Source organism: Myotis nattereri, assembly GCF_964212035.1.
Source record: "Myotis nattereri genome assembly, chromosome: 18".
NCBI classification, from domain to species: Eukaryota; Metazoa; Chordata; class Mammalia; order Chiroptera; family Vespertilionidae; genus Myotis; species Myotis nattereri.
In genome coordinates, this window is record NC_138093.1 from 2764953 (window position 1) to 2786563 (window position 21611).

A 21611-nucleotide genomic window follows, 5' to 3' on the forward strand; every position below is an offset into this window, starting at 1 on the left:
CTTAGGACTTCAGCATGGGTTCCTCCATTTCCTGAAGGCCCATCATAGCCCCTCTTCCTTCCTCTGCAATCTTTCTGCTTCGTCTTTCCCAGCTCACCGGCCTGTTTGCTGCCCGGGTGACCACACACAGTCGCTGGGAGGGACTGTCTGGCTTCCCGCCTGCCCCATGTCACCTCCATGCCAGGCCCTCCCACTCCCACCCTCACTCCCACCCCCAGAAATAGTCCGGCTTTGGGCAGGAAGCACGAGAAATTTCTGCTGAGTGAGGCTTTTGCCAGGCCCTTTTCAAACACCCCCACCCCGGCTTCCTGGCTGCCGCCTGCGCACTGGACTCTGACCCGGCTCCAGCATCTGCAGGCCGCCCTCCCGGAGTTCCCTGGGACTCGCCTCTGACCCTGAAGTCCGCAGGCCTGTCACAGCCCCGGAGCAGCCTGCTCTGCTCTCACAGGCGCAGGCACGCTATTCCCAGCAGCAGGTCACTGCTGACCTTGCGAGCTGCTGTTGCTGCGCCCAGAAGCCTCCCTGTGCTGTTCTAGGGGCGCGGTGCTCAGGGCATGAGTGTGAGGGGCTCCCTCGGGGCTCACGGAGTGCAGTCCTCGGAGCAGCTTCAGAAATCAGTGCTCTCCCTCCCCTTGTTCACCTCATCGCCCACGATGTGGCCGTGAGCACACTGTTCACTCCTAGACCAGAGAGACAGCAACGGCAGCAAGGAGCCGGCAGGACAGACAGATGGAGCTGCAGCGACAGCCACTTAGTACTTTGTGTTCTGGACGGAAGAGAGAGAGGAAGCGCTTCAGTGGGGCTGTCACTCAAACTATCAGCTCATCCAGCCGTATTCCAGGCTCTGAAAACAGGCCGTGAAGTTCAGGCTTAGCACATGCTACCATGTCGGTGTGAATGAATCGCCACCCTCGTCAGATGAACACGTATGACGAGGAGTCACGCTGAAAGCACAGTGACAGCAAATGCTCAGGCAGCCAGAGAACCGACCTCCTTAGAAGAGCCCCCGCTAAGCCCAGGACTGCAGACAAAGCCACGCAAAACCCAGCACCCCCCAGCACTTCCTGAGCGCAGGCATGTCAGTGTTTTAAAAGGGTATAAGCAGGCAAAGTCTTCAGATTCACATCGAAGCAGAGGTACCTTCCCAGCCCTTAGAATCCTGCGTCTCTATTGGGCATCTTAACAGGTGAGTGACATGACGCATCGTGCTAATCCATCGTTGTCTTCAAACCCAAATTTTTAAAACTTTTATTCCGTGGTCGGTAAGTTTCCCACTTGGCTGTGAGTTGCTATTTAAAACCAGAGAGCAACTGTACATGGCTGGCTGCACATTTATATTAACAATCAATTACATAAGCCCCAAATATAGCCACATCCGAGCTCCGTAACCAGGATGTCAGCGGAGGAAGACACGGCGGTTCGGGAGGAAGTCATTCTGTGGCAGGTGAGCTGGGAGTCAGGGTGACGGAGGCCCCACCTCGGCTTGCAGCCCTTACCCCACGGCTGCCAGGCTCACGCGACTGCAGGCGGGACCGGGCACCTGCATGCAGGCATCTGACTTAAGGAAGGAGGAAGGGGTCCCGCCTGGTGCAGGCTTCAGAACGAAAAGCTGCTTTTCAACGTCTCCGGGTGGTGCCACCCTCCAGCTTCCCGCTTGGTCTGTTCCACGTGTTCACATCCTGAAAAACCGCCAGGACAGCAGCAGCGGCTGACGATGGCAGAGAGAGAACTCGGGGCACAGGAAACCGAGCGTGGAGTCCGCTCGCTCTTGGTCGCTTGTGCGGCGCTTCGCGGGTAAACAGGAGCCCCGTTCCCCTTGGCACACAGTTCAGGCAGGAGCACCGGGCCCGGAATGAGCCTCCGCAGGCGCGCCTACGGGCGGGGCCCCTCGGCGCTCTGAGGCCCCGAGCTGGCCTCGGGCACGGGAAACAGGCTCAGCATCTCCACCTCCAGCGGGTGCAGGCTGCCCCCCGTGATGACCAGGGAGTGCAGCGGCCCCCCCAGCGCCACGGAGCACATCTGCTGCAGCGTGCCCGCAGCGATCTGCTGGTCTTCGGCCCCCACCCGGGCCAGGCCCACGCACAGCGTCTCCTCGGTGACCGCTGGGCAAGAAAGAGAGAGACCGCCGCTCAGTTCCGCAGGCGCACTAACCTGCCGGCAGTCAAGCCAACAGCAGTGCCAACGGGACATTTAAAGGGGCCCCAAATCTCGCAAACCTCCTGAGTGGCTCATTGAGGACCCATGATCTGACCTAAGTCTTTTCTGAATCGTCTGCACTCAAGGATCTCCTTACAGATTTTCCCCAGGAGGAGACAGATGCCCAAGGCAGTCAGTGCCTTGAAACTTACTGACGGGTTCCTTTAAGAACCCCCCAGCAAAACCTGCTGACAACTAACAGTTATTATATGCTCTGCGCGCTGCCTAGATGTTAGGAATATAAGGACAAGCTCTCGTGTCTGTGCTAAAGACAACCAGCCCCGGTCTCAGTGCTGAGAATGAGAAGCAGAGAATACATACACTGTTGCCGGACAAACCTCACTGTGGAGTTCTGTACTGTAACTACAGTTCATTTGTGAGAACCCCCCCTTTCTGGGATGGCACTGCTTTTACTAGGAAGAACCCCATTATTTTTCTTTTAGTGCAGCTCTCGGCTGCTGAGGTTTCAGCTGAGACTGGACAAGAACGAGCAGGGGGCGCAGTGACGCCGCCTCCGTGGTGGCCGTCTAGCCAGTGTACCGTCGGCTGCTCCAGCGTTCACCAGCGCAGGGCTGCAGTGCATGTGTGTACATGTATGTGTGTGCATGTGAGTGTGAGAGCCCAGCAGTGTGTGTGTGAGATCTGAGTGTGAGATGTGAGAGCCCATCAGGGACCCAGGTACCTGGCTCTTCTCCTCGTGCTCGCTGGTTCCGAATCACCTCCAGCAGCTGCTGGGCCGCCTGATTCACGGTCATGTAGCGAGGAGGCTCGTAGATCTTCCTGCCCCTGTGATAGAACACAGGCTGTGGTTGGTCTTAGCCGTGAAAGGCATTGTGCATATGAACGCAGCACCCCCAGGTACACTCAGGGACCACACCGGGCTGCTTGAAGCTCAGATGGCACCCACCTTACGCCGCTGTGAAAGCACCAACTCAGTGGTCTCTCCTCGGTGCCTCAGCTCTGCTCACTGTTCTACTGCATGTGCCCTCTACACTCACTGACATGTTGGCAGAAAAGAAAGTCCAGCAACTTGAAGATAATGCCTAAAAGTTACCTTCATTCAAAGTGACACCTTAGGCAAAACTCATCCAAAATGAGTGCCAATTTGTTCTGTATCTCAGCTTAATTGGGTCCAATCGCGTTCATTTTCATTCCCATGTTTGACCCCCAAGTTCCTCTCTTCACTTCCTCCGCTAACAAAATAAACTAAACAGTAAACTTGAACATCTTGGAGAATAAGACATGTCTACGTCTGTGTGACAAAGAAGCCTAGTGTTTGCTCAGTGATCGGAATAAAAACAGCGTGGCAGCTTACAAAACAGTTGCTACAGATTATTTTATGACTTTCAAACAATCCTGAGGCAGCTGTCTGAAAGAAATATAGCGCAAGCCACAAGCATCGTTTTACATTGTCCAGTAGCCACATTAATAATGAAAGTTTTAAAAGGACAAAATCAATTTCAATAATGTTTTATTTAACCCAATGTATCCAAAATGTTATATTTCAACATCCACTCCTATAAAATTATTAGAGTTATCTTGTACCGAGTCTTTGAAATCTGTTACGAAGTCTACGCTCAAAGCACATCTTGATCCAAATGCTAAATTTTCATTGGGAATACTTGCTCTGCATTTAGATTTCATAAAATGCATGGCTGTTGATAGATTTACACATTGAAGTTGTTCTAAATCAACTGAAGTTTTCCAATAACTGAGCTGATATTAGTTTTAAATGAATGAAGTTCTAAATTCGGTTCCTCAGGGACACCAGCCCTATGTCACAGGGAAGGAGCTGCGTCTCTAAGTGAGAAGGACTGTCACTCTTACCTTCATGAGAAGAATGAGGCTCAGAGACAGAAGTTACCTGCCTGAGAGCCATAACCACGGGCAGACTGAGGCCTCACACCCCTGTCTTCTGACGCCTCATTCATTCATTCATTCATTCATTCCACAAAGAGTGCCCTGTGCCTGCCAGGTGCCGACCACCGACCACATGCTCACAAGTGAGCCCGTCAAGCCCACTGCTGGTTCCGCTCCATCACACGCCTTATCACTTCGTAAGATGACAAGTGGTCCAATTCTAACAGTAAGGAAAGCTGGTTTCCGACGGTCTTAGAACCCATGTCCCTGAAGCAGGCCCTATGGACTTGCTAAGGGGTTAAAAGCATTCCCAGAGCAGGACTTACTTGATTAGGTTTTCCAGCGACTGCTCCTTTACTTTGATGTCTGTAGGAAGTAAAAAAAACAACAGTTATCTTTGGGTGTGATTAATCCCTCTATCCAGCGTCCTATGTGTGAGCCTAAGTTTTGGGGCAACAGTCTTCTCAAGTTTTCAAAAAGCTCATGAGCTTGTATTGAGCTGCTTTTCAACGGAACCACGGGGAATGGGAGCTTGTGGTTGTGTGCAGGGAATTAGGAAACAAACTCAGGTTGGCCCCGAGGCCATCCTGAGGGGATCGAGTTCCTCTTGGGAGAGAAGACACAGGGAAGAGTCTGACAAACACCGGCATGCGCAGCCCCTAACTCTGAATCTGCAGCTTTGCGTCCACTTCTCCCAGCTGGTGAGCAGCGGGTGTGCTCCTGTCCTTGCCTCGGTCAGTCGCAGTGCATGCGTAGTCGCAGTGCACGTAACACACACAGCAGGGAATTCTGACTGCATGCGGGAAGCGGCGTCTGCCTTCCTCTGAACGGTCAGACGTGCCCTGATAACTCAAGAAGAAACACTATGATACCAACAGTCATAAATGATCAGGGCTTTCCCGGCATTAACCTGGGCCAGGCCCGGGATGCCAAGGAGGCTGCCGCCCGGGTCCACCCCCGGGAAGCCCGGCCGTCCGCACATCACACACTGGGTGCTCTGGCGCTCGGCTGCACTAGTTGGCAAAAGGTAGAAGGCAGACTCCCTCCCGGCCTCAGAGGAACTCGGAATACAGTGGCAACAGCTGCTTCCTCTCCACAGGCTCACAACACGCAGGTCAGCCAGAGTTTGCTTTTGCAACAATAAACAGAGCGCAGCGGAGGGCTTGCGATGGCCCCTTCAGGGCTCCCAAGTGAGCGTGAACGTTTTTCTTAGAAAGGATGCTTACTATAAGGTTTTTCAGAATTGAACCCATTCATTCGTTCATTCATTCATTCACCTGGAGCTTCTAAACTGGCATTTGCTATAGTAAAGATTGTAATTTAAGATTTCCTTTCTTTTTTTAAATGTTATGCTCTACAGAATTGTATTTTAAAAACGAAGAGGATTGCCCTGTCCAGTTTGGCTCAGCGGTTAGCATCAGCCCGCAGACCGAAGGGTCGCAGGTTCAATTCCTGGACAAGGGCACGTACCTCAGTTGCAGGTTCATCCTCGGCCCCTGTCGGGGCACGTGTCGATGTTTCTCTCTCTCTCCCCTCCTCTTCTACCTCTCTTCCCCTCTCTCTAAAAAACCAATGAGAAAAAAAATATCCTCAAGTGAGGATTAAAAAAAAAATGAAGAGGCTTGGGAGAATTTTCACAGGTAAATGCTTTGAAATTGAACGTAAGTGGTTTCATCTCAAGCCAGACCCGTCTAGTATGTGTCCCTGTCGCGACACAGGCCGCAGTCCCTCCTCTCCTCCGCGCTGGCACAGGAGCTTCTGCTCAGCTCAGAGCCAGGACCCAGCGTGGCACAGAGGGCAGACACTGCACACCCGCCTCCTGAATACGTGTGCTCGGCTCGCCCACTCCCCCCCGCCCCCCCTGGAAGTGGCTGGGCACCAACTCCTCCCTAAGGCCTCTGTTGACCTCCCTCGAATGCTCGTTGTCCTTGGAAAATCTATACAACGAATGCTATACTCTACTCATCTGTGTGTGATCCTCTGGGGCTGCCTACCATGGTATATACAGTGGGGCCTTGACTTACGAGTGTCCCGACTAACGAGTTTTTCAAGATACAAGCCGTCTCTCGGCCGATTTTTTGCTTTGAGTTGCAAGCTAAAATTCAGGTTACGAGCCAGCTTCAGATACCCCACCGCTAGTTGGCGCAGCGAACGTCACAGTGAACTCCACAACATCAGCCCGGCATCACGTGTCTCACTCATTCACTTTAATGATTTGACAAACGAGTAAATTGAGTTACGAGCTCGGTCACGGAAGGAATTAAACCCGTAAGTCAAGACCCCACTGTACTAGGCTTGGCCCAATAGTGGTCATTCAGTAAGTACAAACGAACTTAAATGAGGCCCCAGATGACTCCATGATGAGCTCTCCGGTTGGAGGGTTTGGCACCATGGAGTCTCATACTGGGTGGGGCAGAGGAGGGTTACAGTTGTGAGAAATCGAAACAGTTTCTTCTCGTGTTGTTATTTATTATTTTTCCATCCAAGTAACTGTAACCCTGCTTTTGCCCCACCCTGTGTTTCACACCTTGTTCCTGCTTTTGTTAACGGAGAAAGAAAGATATATTGTTTAGCCTTGTTTGTCCTTTCCCAGGAAAGCCAAGAAAAGAGGCAGCTCTTAGAAAGAGAGTTCAAGAGCCAAAACTGGAGTCTGTCCTTCCTGCCCCGCCACACAATGGAGCGAAATTGTTCTTTTAAACTTCCATGTGTGCCACTGCTCGTTCCAACCCCTGAGGGCAGGACCCACCCAGCCACAGTGAACACCGGGAAACAAACACTCAGCAAATACCCGCAGGCTGACCTCTACCTGCTCTCCAAAGCTTCCGAAAGGTCAGCTACTTTGCTGCACCCCCCTTTTATGGCTGCATGGAGAAGTGTGGGAGTGGCCGGCCTCTTAAGGCTCTTCTCTCCCTGTTCTGTTGTAAAACCGCTCAGTTCTATTGTAAAACACACCCAAGTGCCCAGACTCCCGTGAACCCCGATTTCCAATCACCCAGCTGTCGTACTAACTACAAGGAAGTAAGCCTGGCCTCTTTCCCCGTGGAGAATCCAAGGACAAAACGATGAGACCAATGACTTAATTAACAAAGAACTAAACGGCACTGACAATCAGCTGAGATGAGAACACACAGCTCCCCGGTCAGTTGTGGGATGTGGGCATCGTATGCAGAGAGAAGCATCCGAGGTCTGGTCTGGACCCAGAATGATCAGGTGTCCGTGTGATGGAATAAAAGGAATGTGTTCTGGTGGGAACTGAATGAGTAAGAGTGAAAGATTTTCTGTGCCAAAGGGCAATGAGACCAAGTCTGAGAAAATAAACTACAGAAACCCTCCAACCAATGACCTTCCAATAATATTTACTGTACCGCTGCCCGGTGCCAGACCTCTCACACTGGGGAGAAGGCAGGGAAGAAGCCCAAGTTAATAAAATAATTCAAATAGGGTAAGATGAAAAAATAAATAAACTAAACCAGGTAATGGGAAGGAGACCCCTGGGGTACAGTGGACACCACCTTAGAGGAGGTAAAGTCACTATAGATCACGTGGAAAGGGCAAGACAGTAACTCCTTTAGGGCCTGAGGGCCACAGGCCTGAGTCCTGGCCATTTACTGCTGCCACCAGCAGGGACGCAGCCACAGGTGAGGCATAAACCAGCATAAACCAAGTACAGGCATCAGGTACAGAGCGGGACTAGCTTCCTAACTGCCCGAGGGACTAGCCTCCCGCTTCTACCCACGGGAACGCACACCGTGGCTCCCCGGGCCCCACGCCCTTACCCAGCAGGCACAGCGTGTGCATGCCGTTCTGTCTGTTCTTCTTCACTTTGTCGAAGAAGCTCTCCGGTCTCCACGTGTCGGTCCAGAAAACAATGGACACCGTCTCTCCGAACTTATACAGCTAGAAAAAAACACACACAGCCCTAATTAACGCGGGACAGTGCGCCGAGGGCCGTTCACAGATGAGAGCCGAAACAAAAAGCTAGAAGCGGGCCTGAGAGGCGGGCGGGTGGGTGGCGGCCACATCTGTCCCCAAAAGGAAAAGGCAACTGGCTCTCGTGGCCCAGCAGCCGGCATGGTGCCGACACGCCCTGTATCCGTGTGTGGTACAGGCTCATAACCAGTTCGTGACTCCGCTAGGCAGCCGCTAAAAATACCGAAACACAAAGCATCTGGTAAGAAACAGACCAACAGAGACCGCTGAGCAGTCGGCGGGGTTCCCGGGGAACGGAATTATCCTTACCTAACAGGTGAGACCACCGCGGCTCAGAGGAGCAAATGGCTAGTCAGGAAAGAAGAACCTGGAGCCGAGGTCCAAGGAAGGGCCTTCCGCCCCGGCCCCTCAGTAAGGCCCCCCGCGCCTCTCTCCAGCCCCTTCCGGTGCGCACTGGCCATTAGCAACGATGCTCGTGGTTGCATTCTGACAAGTTCAGCTGTTTGCACTCTACAGCGCATGTGGGGCATCTGAGACCAGATTCTGAAATAGAAGTCTTACCTCCATTAAAAACCCTGTAAGGCAGTGGTTCTCAACCTGTGGGTGGCGACCTCTTTGGGGGTCGAACGACCCTTTCACAGGGGTCGCCTAAGACCATCGGAAAACACATATATAATTACATACTGTTTTGTGATTAATCACTATGCTTTCATTATGTTCAGTTTGTAACAATGAAATTGGGGGTCACCACAATATGAGGAACTGTATTAAAGGGTGGCGGCATTAGGAAGGTTGAGAACCACTGCTGTCAGGGAAAACTATTGTTCAGGAAAAGCATATAGGCAACCATCAGAAACACTTCAGAAGGGGCGTCGGTATTTAGGGGCCTGGAGGTAAGTGCCTCGTTCACAGAGAAGGGGCCGAGCGTTGAAACGGGCATTGAGATGCTGGTCACACACAGGTACCAGCCGCACCGTTCTCTCCGGACCGGACCGCCTGACTCGGGGGATTAAAGGAACTGCCCACCAGCGCTGCTTCCTGGACCCTGATTTAGGGGCTGTTACCATTCCCAGGGCTGCGGTGGCGCAAACTTCTTCAATGAATCCTGGAACATTACGCAAACCGTTTCACCATTTGGATGCCAGTACCTCAAAGAACAGAAGGGCCCATCTTTGTGTTGCACAACCCAACACCTGCCGGTAAACTGAAAAGCCGCTGCGGCAACATTGCAGTGACGAGAACCGAGGCTGCAGGACCGGGGTGCCCGGCTTATAGGAGCCTCTGGGCCGTGACCATCTCCCCCCAACACACTGCTGACCCAAAGCTAGGCGTGAAGGCCATAACCAGAGCTGGTTTCTACAGTAGATCAATGCACGCTTTTGTTTGTTTGTTTTAACCTGGAGTAAGTTACTCAGAAAGCAGTTTATCTAACTTGATGTTGGATAATGGATTTGTCTATTGAAGACAAAAACTCAACTCAGAATGAGCCGTTTCATTACATATAAAACACTATCTGGTTAGAGAAGATACACAAGTGAAGCACATGTTAGGCAGCAAGCAACGATGACCTACGGTGACACGTAGGTCGTAAGCGCTGTCAGGGCAGCACTTCCCTCTGACGGAGCACCTGTTGGGGCTTCTGCAGAGAGGGTGTCAGTGGGACTGGAGGAAGGGTAAGACTCAGGCTGTGGCAACTGCGCACTGGGGAAGGCTGAGCTGGCAGGGACAAGGGGACAGAGGTAGGAAATCTTGGGCAATATTTACAATGGCATTGAGCAACTTACCTAAAAATAACTATTGCCCGACTTGCCTCTAATAAGTATCTCTACCTTATGACATCTTACCATAAACCAGTGGTTCTCAACCTTCTGGCCCTTTAAATACAGTTCCTCATGTTGTGACCCAACCATAAAATTATTTTCGTTGCTCCTTCATAACTGTAATGTTGCTACTGTTATGAATCGTAATGTAAATATCTGATATGCAGGATTGTCTTAGGCGACCCCTGTGAAAGGGTCGTTTGACCGCCAAAGGGGTCGCGACCCACAGGTTGAGAACCGCTGCAACCAACCCGTCCGTTCCAGCTCTACAATGTCCACTCCTGTCCATTCCCACTCAGCAATGTACCTAGAAACTGACTTGATTTTTCTTCCCTGAGAGCCCTCAACACCACTTGCCTGAAAGACGTTAATAGTTTTCTAACTCGTCTCACTGCCACCAGTAGTCCCATCATTTCCAAAGCGCAGATGCTTTGCAAATTCCATTTTATAATTAGGCTTTAATGCTTTCATTATTTTACATTCAAGTAAAAATATTTTGTCACTTTTAAGTTAAAAAATATCTTCTCTGCAAATGGCGAAATTAGTAAATTTAACTTGCTAAGACCACAATAAAGCCCCACACGTATCTCTTATATGTCTGTGCTTTCAAAATCTGATCAGTTAAGTCTGTAAAATGAAAGAAAGCTGAGCTAGCAGACTTGTCAAAAAGCGCCACTAAACCACATAATGGCGAGTTACTAGTTTTCCGTATGGAATCCTGGTCTGGGAGTTGGTTTTTGAACCCTCATGCATCTGCTGAGCATTGACACCACGCGGATTTTTGCTGACGCTGGGAAGACTGCACAGGGCCGCACACGAGGTACATAAAACCGAACGACTAGGCAGACGGAAAATGACGAGATTTATATTCTCACACACAAACGAGCGAATCCACACAGGAATTAAATGAAAGGATTATAATTTAAAGCATATAATCCCACAGACGAGATCCAACTGGGGGGAATAAATACATAAATAAGCAATTCAACTCAGCGGATACTTGTTGCATATCAAGGACATGCATGGCACTGTGATAAAGTGCAGGGGGAGGTGGAGTCAGTGACATAGCACACACACACACACACCACTCAGCACTGTGTCCTGATGGGTTTACCAGGACTGTCTGAGTAGGAGAATGGCACACTCAGGTCCACAACAAAAAACAACTACAAGGGGAGGAGAATGATGGCTATTCAAACAGGGATTACAGTAAAAGTTCTAGTGGAAATGGGAAGGAAGGAAAAACTTTTTCATATGCCCATTATTTAGCAGGCGGTCAAAAATAATTCCGAAGTGACTCACAGACTAGACAGCGTATTGGACGAGTCCCTCCGAGGCTACATCACTGTGCAGAGCGCGGTCCACGTACCACCTGGCTTAGCCTTTGTGCTGGGTTAGGCTGTCACTTCCACACCAGCCCCGGGACACCAAGAAAGCCCATTTAATGCTTTTGAAGGACGGGGAGAGCCACTCTGAGGTCAACGTGCCGGTTATCACAAGTAGAAACCCACCACATAAACAGAGCAACAGATGACAACAAGTGAGGTCACTTACGCAACAGCCGGAGAAAGTGGAAGTGCCGCATAATGACGAGAACATTTTACAACCTTGCCCTGAAGTCAACCACAACCGAAAACGCAGGTTTGTGTTTTTTTATCGTTAAAATGTGTTATCGTAATTACAGAGACAGTCAACGCCACATTACGGGCACTGTGCTATTTTCTGCACTACTCTTGATCCCTTTCTCAAAGTGAGCGCGGCCTCCTCTACCCCATTCATTCTCTGGCTGCCTGCACAGCGAGCAACGTCCCATTGAGCAAGCCACTGTGACCCCGGGCTCTTTTTCCGGCGCACTTAAGGTAACTCAGAGCCCATCAGTGAGTACGAGCGATGCCAACGGCTCCTACCAGTGCCCGCACTTGTCTACATAACATTTCAAAGACTCATCTACAGTAGAGATGGCAAAGGCCAGTTAGTTTATCAAACCTGCCCACTCGGCCAGCAGAAGCATGCAAAGGAAGAAATCCTACCACTTCATGCTATTTTAACGATGCGCATTACTAATAATCACAATGCTGTTTGTATTATGTGATTTCATCCTAAAATCACTTCTTTTGAAAGCAATATTTCTTTTCCAAAAGGGAACTGGATTCAGACAGCGATGTTACCACCCCAAAGCCAAGACGACAAAGCTGAGCATGAAATTCAGGTCAATAACATCTCCAAGCACCAGCCGCTTGCAAGGCCGCAGCCCTGCTGGGTGTTTTGAGAGACAAGCCAGGAGAACCTGGAGCCCCGGCCTCGTGTTTATCACCTGTAAGGTACTCGTTTGCGACAGTGACCACATACAGCTATTCTGGTCATTCCAAGAAAAGGACAAGATAACATGTAACAAGAAACTTCTAAGAACCAAGATTGTTGGGTTAAAAATAACTAACTTTACACATTAATATCCACAAAATTGGCTTAAAAGCTTACTATCGGTGGCTTTGGACTCTTATAGATTCTTTTAAGAAATGCTGCAGCACAGGGCCCTAATGGCACAGAAAGGAACACTGCGTGCAAAGAGTGGGCTCAGCAAGGCAGCAAGGCATTCAGGTGAAGGTGGAGGCTTTTGGAATCCTGAGCCACTTTAATTAGATTATATTTACTTCTGAGGTAGGCGCATATTAATGTAAGATTAAAACCTTCCTCTAGTTAATTTCAATGGTCTATTCCAAGGGGGGGGGGGGAGGGGGAGAGCCTAAGTTATAGAAAAACAGTATAAAAAGTTTTAGTATTAAAAAACTGAGTACACACAAATGTAGCATAAAATAATAACATCTTATAGTCCATGAAATATAATAATTGTAGAAAAATGACACTTTTTTTTAAAAACCACTTCCTCCGTGGTTACCTGTAGACCACAGCAGCCCACGGCGTTCAGGATGGAGGCGTTGTGGATGACTCGGTACGGGATGCCCAGGCTGGTGGCCCTCAGAATCAGATCGCTGTGCGTCGTGGCCCTGGGATGAGAACAGACCGGCTGGGGTCAAGGAACCAACTGACTTTCTAAGACAGCAAAGCCGTAATATTTCATGCGTCACGTCAACCCGAGGGGCGAGGGCACTGCTCTTCCTCAGTTCCCGGGCTTTCGGCAGGAACAGGGTAAGTCTACACACGCCCTTCGCGAGGCTGACCTGCACCTGTAACACGAGTCAAGCAGCCTGGGCAGCTCCAGGGAACAGGACAGTTTGCCTTGAGCTTCTGTCCCGTGGACACCTGCACAGACACCTGTGGACGGGTCCCAGCAGCTGAACTCCGGAGCAGCGACTCCCAAACTTTTCAGCGTCAGGACCCAAACTGTGGCAGAGACAGAGCTACTTCTTGGTCTCTGCTCTATTCTGAGGGGTGTGTTTTGTACTTGAAATCCAGGGTGGCAGGATATACAGAACGTTTGCGTAGCCCGTTGATGTTCGTGGTTGTAGTCAGAGCTGTGGTTGATAGAGTTGTAGCTGATAGAATCAGCCAGATTTCACCCCTGTCCGGCAGTCATGTTATATATAACTGTTATCCTAATTAGTATTGTGTGTGAACATTCTGCCTGTTGCCTTTCCTTTTTTGAGCTGAATCTAATGCTTATAATTAGGTCGACTGTGGTGAAGAGAGAATATACAGGGGTGGACAAATGTAGGTGTACAGTTGTAATACAAACAACTGTAATAATAAATAACAATGCCAGAATAAACTCTGTTTTGTGTACTCACCACTGTAGGCCTACTTTTGCCCACCCTGTATATAAATGTAAATGCAGAGACTCTGAAATGTGCCACATGGATTCAGACCGCATTACTAAAGAGGCCTTTCCCCTTGAAAGCCCAGGCCTGCTGGGGGCAACATTAGCATGTTGGAGACGCTGGGACAACGCATACCAAGTAGGAAGATCAAGGGCTGGCACCCCAGGAGGCCGTCTCAAGCAGATTAACGAATGCCCCCCCAGGGAGGCCTGTTTTTAATCATCCACATACAATAAAAACTAGTATGAAAATCAACCATCAATTTGATTTAGAGCAGGCTTTTAAAAAATGACACGGATGGCAGTTGTAAAAAAAATGTTCTTAAGAGCACAGCCAACAGAATTTCACGACTTATCACTAGATGAAGGAAGACTAAATTATGGACTTTGGTGAGTGATTTAAATAGATGAGCGGAAAGGAAATCTGGTTTAAAACCGTATCTCTCTCTATCACGAGTTCATTTAAAATGACCAGATGCGGCTGGGGTGCTAGAAGACTTAATGATCTGGCAAAGGGCTTTGATTCTGTGGAACTGACATGAATGTGATTAAATAAGCGCCCCCCCCCCATTTCCGCTATAAAAATGTGACGAAAACCGGTATTTTATCATCACGATTATCTAGATTATATTGCTTTCATGAGAAGGAAAAAAACCGGTTTGAGACATGGGCTCAAACCAGTATACTAAGCACTCCGTCCACGCCAGGGCTTGGAAAAAGTTGCTTCATTTATGGTGGCTGGAAAAGTGTGTGTGTGTGTGTGTGTGTGTGTGTGTGTGCGCGCGCAAAGACAAACATGACTATTTCTGGGCACGTGGCTCTGTCACAATCACACACACACACACACACACACACACACACACGACTGTGGATAGTCACGTGCCCAGAAATGGTACTAAATGTGTCTTCATGTGCTTGTTCCTTGGAATTGCTAGGAAGGCAAGTTTAAGAGGAGATCCAAGAATGTTTTGATCAATGGCATCAATAAAATAACGAACATCATGGCGACCAATTTGAATGTGTAGGACTTGGTATGTTTATGGTAAATTTTATTTGATGGTAACATTAGTTTGCAGACACGTTTGAGAGAAGTATGGCTGGTGACCAGGAAATTCACTAATATTTGCAATGAGCTGGTAAAAATGATACTCTCATGAACTCCTAGAAGCTATAAACTGGCACCATCCTTTGGAAAACTAATTTGACACGATACGCTTGAAAATGTCCATGTTTAAAACTTTTGACCTTTTTTTCTTTCTTGGTATTTTAAACCTACTTTAGGGAATCTATAATAATAAAAGCGTAATATGCTAATTAGACCGGACAACTGAACGACCTTCTGGACGACCTCCCGGATGAAGCCAGGGCTGCGAGGCCCGTGCCCCTTGCATGAACTTTGTGCATTGGGCCTCAAGTATACCAAGAGAAAATACTCTAACCTGTGGGGATGGGAAAGTGGGAGGAGAGAAGAATCCTATACATTAATCCCCATGTGGCAGGTTTTAATTACACTGGAGAAACCAATGGGCTACTGATAATAATGCAGACGCTTCCTGGGCAGTTAGGAGGTGCCAGGCACTTTCCGAACGCATCACATGAGGTGGAAACACCCACTGACCTGAGGGCGCACGGGAACAGGTGAAGAAAGGTGTATTTTTGCATGTGGATGCCATGAGGGAAAAGGCACCCACAAAGGATAAAAAAACCATGTGGTCATTTATGTTATATATTAATTTACTACAGTTGAAAAATATTTTAAAAAGAATTTAAGATTGTACAATTTTCCCTTTTTTAAATTTTTTTTAACCAAATAAGAGGTAAGGGGCTGAAAATGTAAACAAAGGACGTTTCCTGCTATCATCCACAAAGAGACATTTCGGTGCCTTGCTGCATTCTGTATTCCCTTCCTGGTTTGCCCATATCATCCACCCAAATGCTAATTCTTCAAGACCCAAGTAAAATGTACGCATCCCCTCCCGTCCTGTCTCCAACCACTGTATCCCCAACTATTATATCCCAATAGTAATCCAGTGGGTGAATGAAAAATAACCAGAGTGCAGCAATTATTACGTAAACCTGAATCCAGGATTATACCTGGCCCATCACTGACACAGGACAAATTAATTGCCTAAGAGTCCAAAAAGAGAGAGGGGGCACTTACTCCTGAATGAAATAAGGGAGGATGCATGGAAGAGGTGGCACGTGAGCAGGGCTGGCGCTGCTGTATGGTACATCTGAAAGGAGCCAAGTCTAATGATGACAGCCAATCCCTGGCACGTCACATGGATATAAATCACTTCCTTTCTGACAGACACATGCACACCATAACTCCATTCTTTTGAAAAACATCCTCGGTGGTGGGCTCACGGTGATTAGATGATCCTTATGTCCCTTAAACGTGCGACATAAATCTTGGGTCACCGGCTGGAGACAAAGAACTCTTCTGTCCGGCTTGACATCAGAGATTGATGGTGCCGACAGACAGGGGAAGCGCATCTTCTTAGTCATGGGGAGGGACAGGGCTCCCCGTGGGCCTGAGAAATTGAAACCTGAGCTTGGTAGATGCTGAATTCAAGGCAAGTAAAGGGACAGCAATATTGTGAAATATGAGATAATTAGAAAGGAAAAGGTCTAGACAAAGGAAGCAGCGATGCTTGCAATTTACCTGTGAAACAAAGAGCAGGTAGGACGCTTGATACCGTAACAAGCTTATTTAATGGTGATAGACTAGCTACATCCCTGGCCTGAGTGACCGCCTAAAAGAACAGCAGAAGCAATGGTACACACCCCTTTGCATAGGAGTGCACCCTTTCTTCATCTACATTGGAGATGATGAAAGTTCAAACTATACGTGTTTTTTTTTTTTTTTAAATATTTTATTGATTTTTTTAGAGAGAGGAAAGGAGAGGGATAGTTAGAAACATCCATGAGAGAGAAACATCGATTCAGCTGCCTCCTGCACACTTCCTACTGGGGATGTGCCCGCAACCAAGGTACATGCCCTTGACCGGAATCGAACCCGGGACCCTTCAGTCCGCAGGCCGAGGCTCTGTCCACTGAGCCAAACCGGTTAGGGCTCAAACTATACGATTTTAGACAGAGCCCATGCAAACAGAGTCCCCCATCAAAACCTGGCAGGTGAAAGGTTTTCAATGTAACAGAATGATCCTTATTGATTTAAAAAAAAAAAAAAGAAAAGAAAAAAGGAAATGCAATTAAAATGCTAATACCTGCTTCGACTTACCCAAATGGATCGCCAACCACAAGGAAGGCGACATCGCTGACATCAGCATCCTTTAAAATATTATCTGCTTCTTGCTCCACTTCTTCTCTGTCAGCGAGAATCAATTTCCTTCCGTAGAACTCTTCCTGTGGATGTTAAGTCCAGTATCAAATGAGACAGCAGGTGACCAACTCAACACATGCGCACCAATCTTTGTCTGGGCTGGTGTGGATGATTTTGGCAATTATCCAAACAGACCTTGAATACAACTCATCACTGAGCTAGCGGTCTATATCATGTTGTAATTAAACTCTGTCTTTGGGGCTTTCTTAATATCCCCAGAGGAGGCAGACCTCCTAACATCTGGGGCTTTTTGCATTTTAAATCTACCTCTAAATCTGGATCGAGTACACCAGGCAGAACATTGGAGGGTAAACAGAGAATCTGTACGTATGCCTGAGCCTTCCTTCAGAAACACAGTAATACAGAACTGTATTAAACAATAATTATAAACATACATGGCAGTTTGGGTTTTGTTAAATTTTCCATGGGAAAATCTAGGGGACCTTGGCTAAAATAAAAGGTCACACCAATGAGAAATGAGAGAAAATGAAGATTTAGTTGTTTACAGAAGCAGCAAACATTCCTATCTAATTGCGGGAAAGACTGATTTAAAACTGTTTGTCCTAGTTACTGCTAAGAAAGGAAGAGAGGCAGGGGAAAAGAGAACTCGGAACGTACAGGAAGCCTCCATGTGAAGTGCTCCGAGAGCTTATCCCCTGATGTCAACTCAGGAGGAAGGCTATCGTTCCAAGAGGGACCGATAAGTATTCCTAATCCTTAACCAGGGTCTGTTTCTCAAATGTGAAAGGAAGGCCCTCTCCTCTGCCATTCCTAGAGATAATGTTCCGGAGGTTTCCAGGGACGATGATGGTTTTATGGATGAGAAATGTTCTTTACTTTCGCCGTCACCACACACATCTAGATGGAGTTACTTTTGAACAGGGACCAGAACCTCATCATTTAAGTCATTTTCTAAGATTCGGATTTAGGGGAAGGGCACGCGGGGAAGAAGGGAATAGAGGTCATAGCTGGCCACAGATTTCTCAGTGCAAAGTCCTTCGCTGTCCTTTTCTCTGTCCCTCCAATGTCCATGCACAGCATTTCGACGGGACCAGGAGAGTGAGCTGGCATCCAGGGGACGTGGGTTCGGAAGGAAGAGGGAACAGAGACCCCGGGAGGAGACGGAAGATAGTTTAGTTATGCCCAAGAACGGACATAGCGAACACTGGGCCTGTCTCCTCCACGCTCTGGCTCACAATTATATTTTCTTCAGCAAGAAATGCTCTTGTTCATCCTCTTATTAAATCTCATCTACAATAACAATATGTGTAATAATCCATTTACTGGTACACTGGGCTCACTCTGCGGTCAGGCACTGTTCTGAAAACGTCTGTAGTACAGGAGTGCATTGAATCTTTACCACAGCGGGGGTGGCACTATTTTTTATCCTTTTACAGATAAGAAGGAGAGCACAGGGAAGCTGCATGCCTGCCTGGGGCTCCGAACCTCAGCCGACTGCACAGCTTCACAGGCACCAACCGGGCACGGCCGGGCGGAGTTCCATGGGCTCCGCTCTGTGCAGGGAGCTGGGGCCCCGAAGTTAGTGCCCTCTGGCCAGGAGAACGGAGGCACAGCTTCCTCCACTGACCCTGCAGAGCTGCAGAAATATGACCATTTTCTAGCTGGACCATGAGGTAAATGTGACTAAAAACAAAACAGAAAGAGTAGGAGTGCACTGTTTTGAAACAAAGCTCAAATTCCACTACTCCGCAGTCTGCCCTGACCATCACAGCACCAAGCAACAGCTACTCCAGCGGTTCTCAACCTGTGGGTCGCGACCCCTTTGGCGGTCGAACGACCCTTTCACAGGGGTCGCCTAAGACCATCCTGCATATCAGATATTTACATGACGATTCATCACAGTGGCAACATGACAGTTATGAAGTAGCCACGAAAATAATCTTATGGTTGGGTCACAACATGAGGAACCGTATTTAAAGGGCCGGAAGGTTGAGAACCACTGATCTACTCCAATTGTAATGAACAACTTAGTTATTTAACATGAGACAGCTTCTCCTACCTAGTTGGCAAAAGCAAGCATGTGGACTTAGATAAGATCATGTGAGTTTTCCCCAGCCATATAATTTTACAGTTTCCCCCTCCCACTGCCATCATGCACTGCTCCTTAAATCGTCCGTTATTATTTATGTCTTCCTGGGTAAAATACAGACGTATCACGAGCCACTTGCAAACAAACATCATAGTCCACGTCTCTGCATCATGCACGCAGGTACCTTATACCAAAGGCATATATTTATCCACAGAAAGTGCCTAAAGAAATTCAAGATGTATACACCCAAATCAGATTCTCCATCTCTAGTTTAAGCTTGAACACTACGGAATAGAGAAATAATGCTGCCCGTGAGGCTGTGGCTCTGAGAGGATAGAAGACCTGAAACTTCCTAGGGAAGCCTTTTGTTTGGAAGACTTGCTAGACTGGACAATTGTAAAATTCCCTCCTCCCTCCGATAACCTGCTCACCGACCTGGGCATCTTCATTTACATCGCACTTGGAGTTTGACGATGAGCCTGAACTCACTCCCTCCTCCAAAATTCAAGGAGCCCTTAATGACAGCCGGCTGTACACCAGGATGACTCAACACCCACAGGTGTTTGGGTACAAGCCTTACTGGGATGGGAGCTGGCTCTTTAAAGGTGAGAAGACCTCTCTGGATGGACATAGGCGGAAAGGCAATCACCATCCTCTAGGGACATCCTTGGCAGGGGCGGCTCTCAGCCTGGTTTCTGAATAGGTAACCAGCCCATGAAGGCTGGATCGGCCCCTCACTCGCCCTCCTCTCAGAAAGGATTTCTTGGCGCTCTCCTGAAATAAGGGATTCTGAGAACCATCCCCGGGGGTGAAAATAACCTTCCCTTCCTATTTACTGGAGAAAGCCACAAAATCAGACTTGCGAAGTCCGACAAGACGCCCTTTCATTTCCAGGCCGCTTGACTGGTGCACAATCCCACTCTCCCCACATCCTTGGGGCGCCGGTTCCGCTCGGCGCTGCGATGCAATGGGTGCGGGGCAGCGGCCTTCCCCGCGGGCTGGCACCTACCAGGGCTTCCTTGCCTACGGTCAGCACCGAGGTGTAGGCTTCCAGGTACACGCGGCTGCAGCGCCTCACCACTTCCAGGCCCTTGACCGTGATGTCCTTGGCGTCTCCCAGGCCCAAGCCGACCAGGTACAGCATGTCAAAGCCCAGGGGGGAGGGCGCCTGCAGGACAAATGGACAAGAGAGACAGGTGTCAGCTACCCCGAGGACACCCGACGTCCAGCGATGCACACGAAGAGGGAAACCAACAGGGCACCTGGCGGCCCCGCGGGCCCCAGGGTGAGGCTGTGGCACCTGACGTCCCGCCTCCTCAACAAGGATCGGGTGGGAATCGCTGTTCCTGAGCAGCCCCGCCGCTTCCTCTCCTGCTCCCCGACCAGCAGCAGACCCTCACCCGGCGAGAGCGTCGGCGTCGGGCCGGGTGCTTCCCAACTTGCTCCCTGCAGCCTTCCCGGGCGAGCAGCAGCCCCCGGCGGGTTCGCGCCCAGCCGGGACCCAAGCCGCACGCTTCACCTGCGGAGCCGCCAAGCGCCGGCGCGTTCACGGCACTTTACGACAGCGCGCCGGCTTCCGCGCCGGTGAGCGGGGCGGGAGGGCAGGTCGGCAGGTCAGGGCCCGGCTGGAGCTGAGGTTAGTCCGTCCGGGACCCCAGCGTGGCTTCTGGGGAGGGACGAGGCCAGTGGTTCTGCATCCCTGTCGGAGCGGCGGGTACACGGGGGAGCCCTGCTTCTCCGGACACGATGGAGGGGGTGGGGGGAGGAGGGAGGGGAGGGACTCCCGCCTTTGCCGGGGGTTGCGCGAGGGCACAGTTCCTTTCCCGCCGTTTTGTTCTGTTGTCGTTCAGCCGCCTGTCTCCCCGCTGGGGGGTCTGCTGGGCACCCCGGGCCGCCCGCCTCCCCGCTGAGGGTTCCGCTGGGCACCCCCCTGGGCCCCCGCCTCCCCGCTGAGGGTTCCGCTGGGCACCCCCCTGGGCCCCCGCCTCCCCGCTGAGGGTTCCGCTGGGCACCCCCCTGGGCCCCCGCCTCCCCGCTGAGGGTTCCGCTGGGCACCCCCCTGGGCCCCCGCCTCCCCGCTGAGTGTTCCGCTGGGCACCCGCCGGCGGGTCGCGGGTTTGATTTCCTCGGGTTTGTCCCCTGACCCGGTTCGGAGAGTCCCAGGGGGCGTGATGGCACCGGCCTGGGTCGCCCTGGGCGTCGGGCAGCCCAGCCCCTCCTGCCCGAGGGGACTTCGGCCTCCCCGGTGCTTCCACGGGGGAATTCCTCCAGAGGCTCCGACGTGGCTCCGCGGGCGGACGGGTCGTGTTTACCGTAAATGCCCTTGGTCGCTGGTGGCGTCATCCCAGACCGATTGCTGATCTGAGGGCCTGGTGTTGACTATTCAGAATTCTCCCGCCGCTTCCCCCGCCGTGCCTTGGCTTTTTTCCTGGGGTCCATCCACCCTTTGCACTTACACACTTTTATTTATTTCATTGATGTCAGAGAGGTAGAGAGAGAGAGAAACATCAATGGTGAGAGAATGATGGGTCAGCGGCCTCCTGCACGCCCCCCCAACCCACTGGGGATCGAGCCCACAACCCCCCACGTGCCCTGATCGGGAATCCCACCGCGACCTCCCGGTTCATAGGTCCA

At 50.1% G+C, this 21611-nt stretch overlaps 1 protein-coding gene across 2 annotated transcripts; it reads right to left on the reverse strand.

Annotated features, from left to right (window-relative positions):
* Nucleotides 1-1234: 1234 nt before the first annotated feature.
* On the reverse strand, nt 1235-20513 carry DPH5 (diphthamide biosynthesis 5). 2 transcript variants are annotated; one of them, XM_081112430.1, is made up of 8 exons: nt 20278-20513; nt 19987-20145; nt 16826-16950; nt 12703-12811; nt 7833-7953; nt 4383-4422; nt 2879-2982; nt 1235-2102 (listed from the first exon to the last, which is right to left on the reverse strand). In XM_081112430.1, exons 2-8 carry the CDS (start codon nt 20119-20121, stop codon nt 1873-1875), a joined length of 864 nt encoding a protein of 287 aa, XP_080968556.1. In that variant the 5' UTR covers nt 20122-20145; nt 20278-20513; the 3' UTR covers nt 1235-1872. The 2 variants fall into 2 exon arrangements, with proteins under 2 accessions (XP_080968556.1, XP_080968555.1); XM_081112429.1 differs by having other exon boundaries at nt 20378-20503.
* Between the last annotated feature and the right edge of the window lie 1098 nt (nt 20514-21611).

Bases quoted from the DNA above. Each gene is read 5' to 3' on its own strand.
- DPH5 (XM_081112430.1), bottom strand. From the start codon at position 20,121: ATGCTGTACCTGGTCGGCTTGGGCCTGGGAGACGCCAAGGACATCACG. The intron at 16,951-19,986 runs GTAGGTGCCAGC...TAACATCCACAG, and splicing joins CCGTAGGCAAGGAAGCCCTG to GAAGAGTTCTACGGAAGGAA. The intron at 2,103-2,878 runs GTACCTGGGTCC...TTTCTTGCCCAG, and splicing joins AGCACGAGGAGAAGAGCCAG to CGGTCACCGAGGAGACGCTG.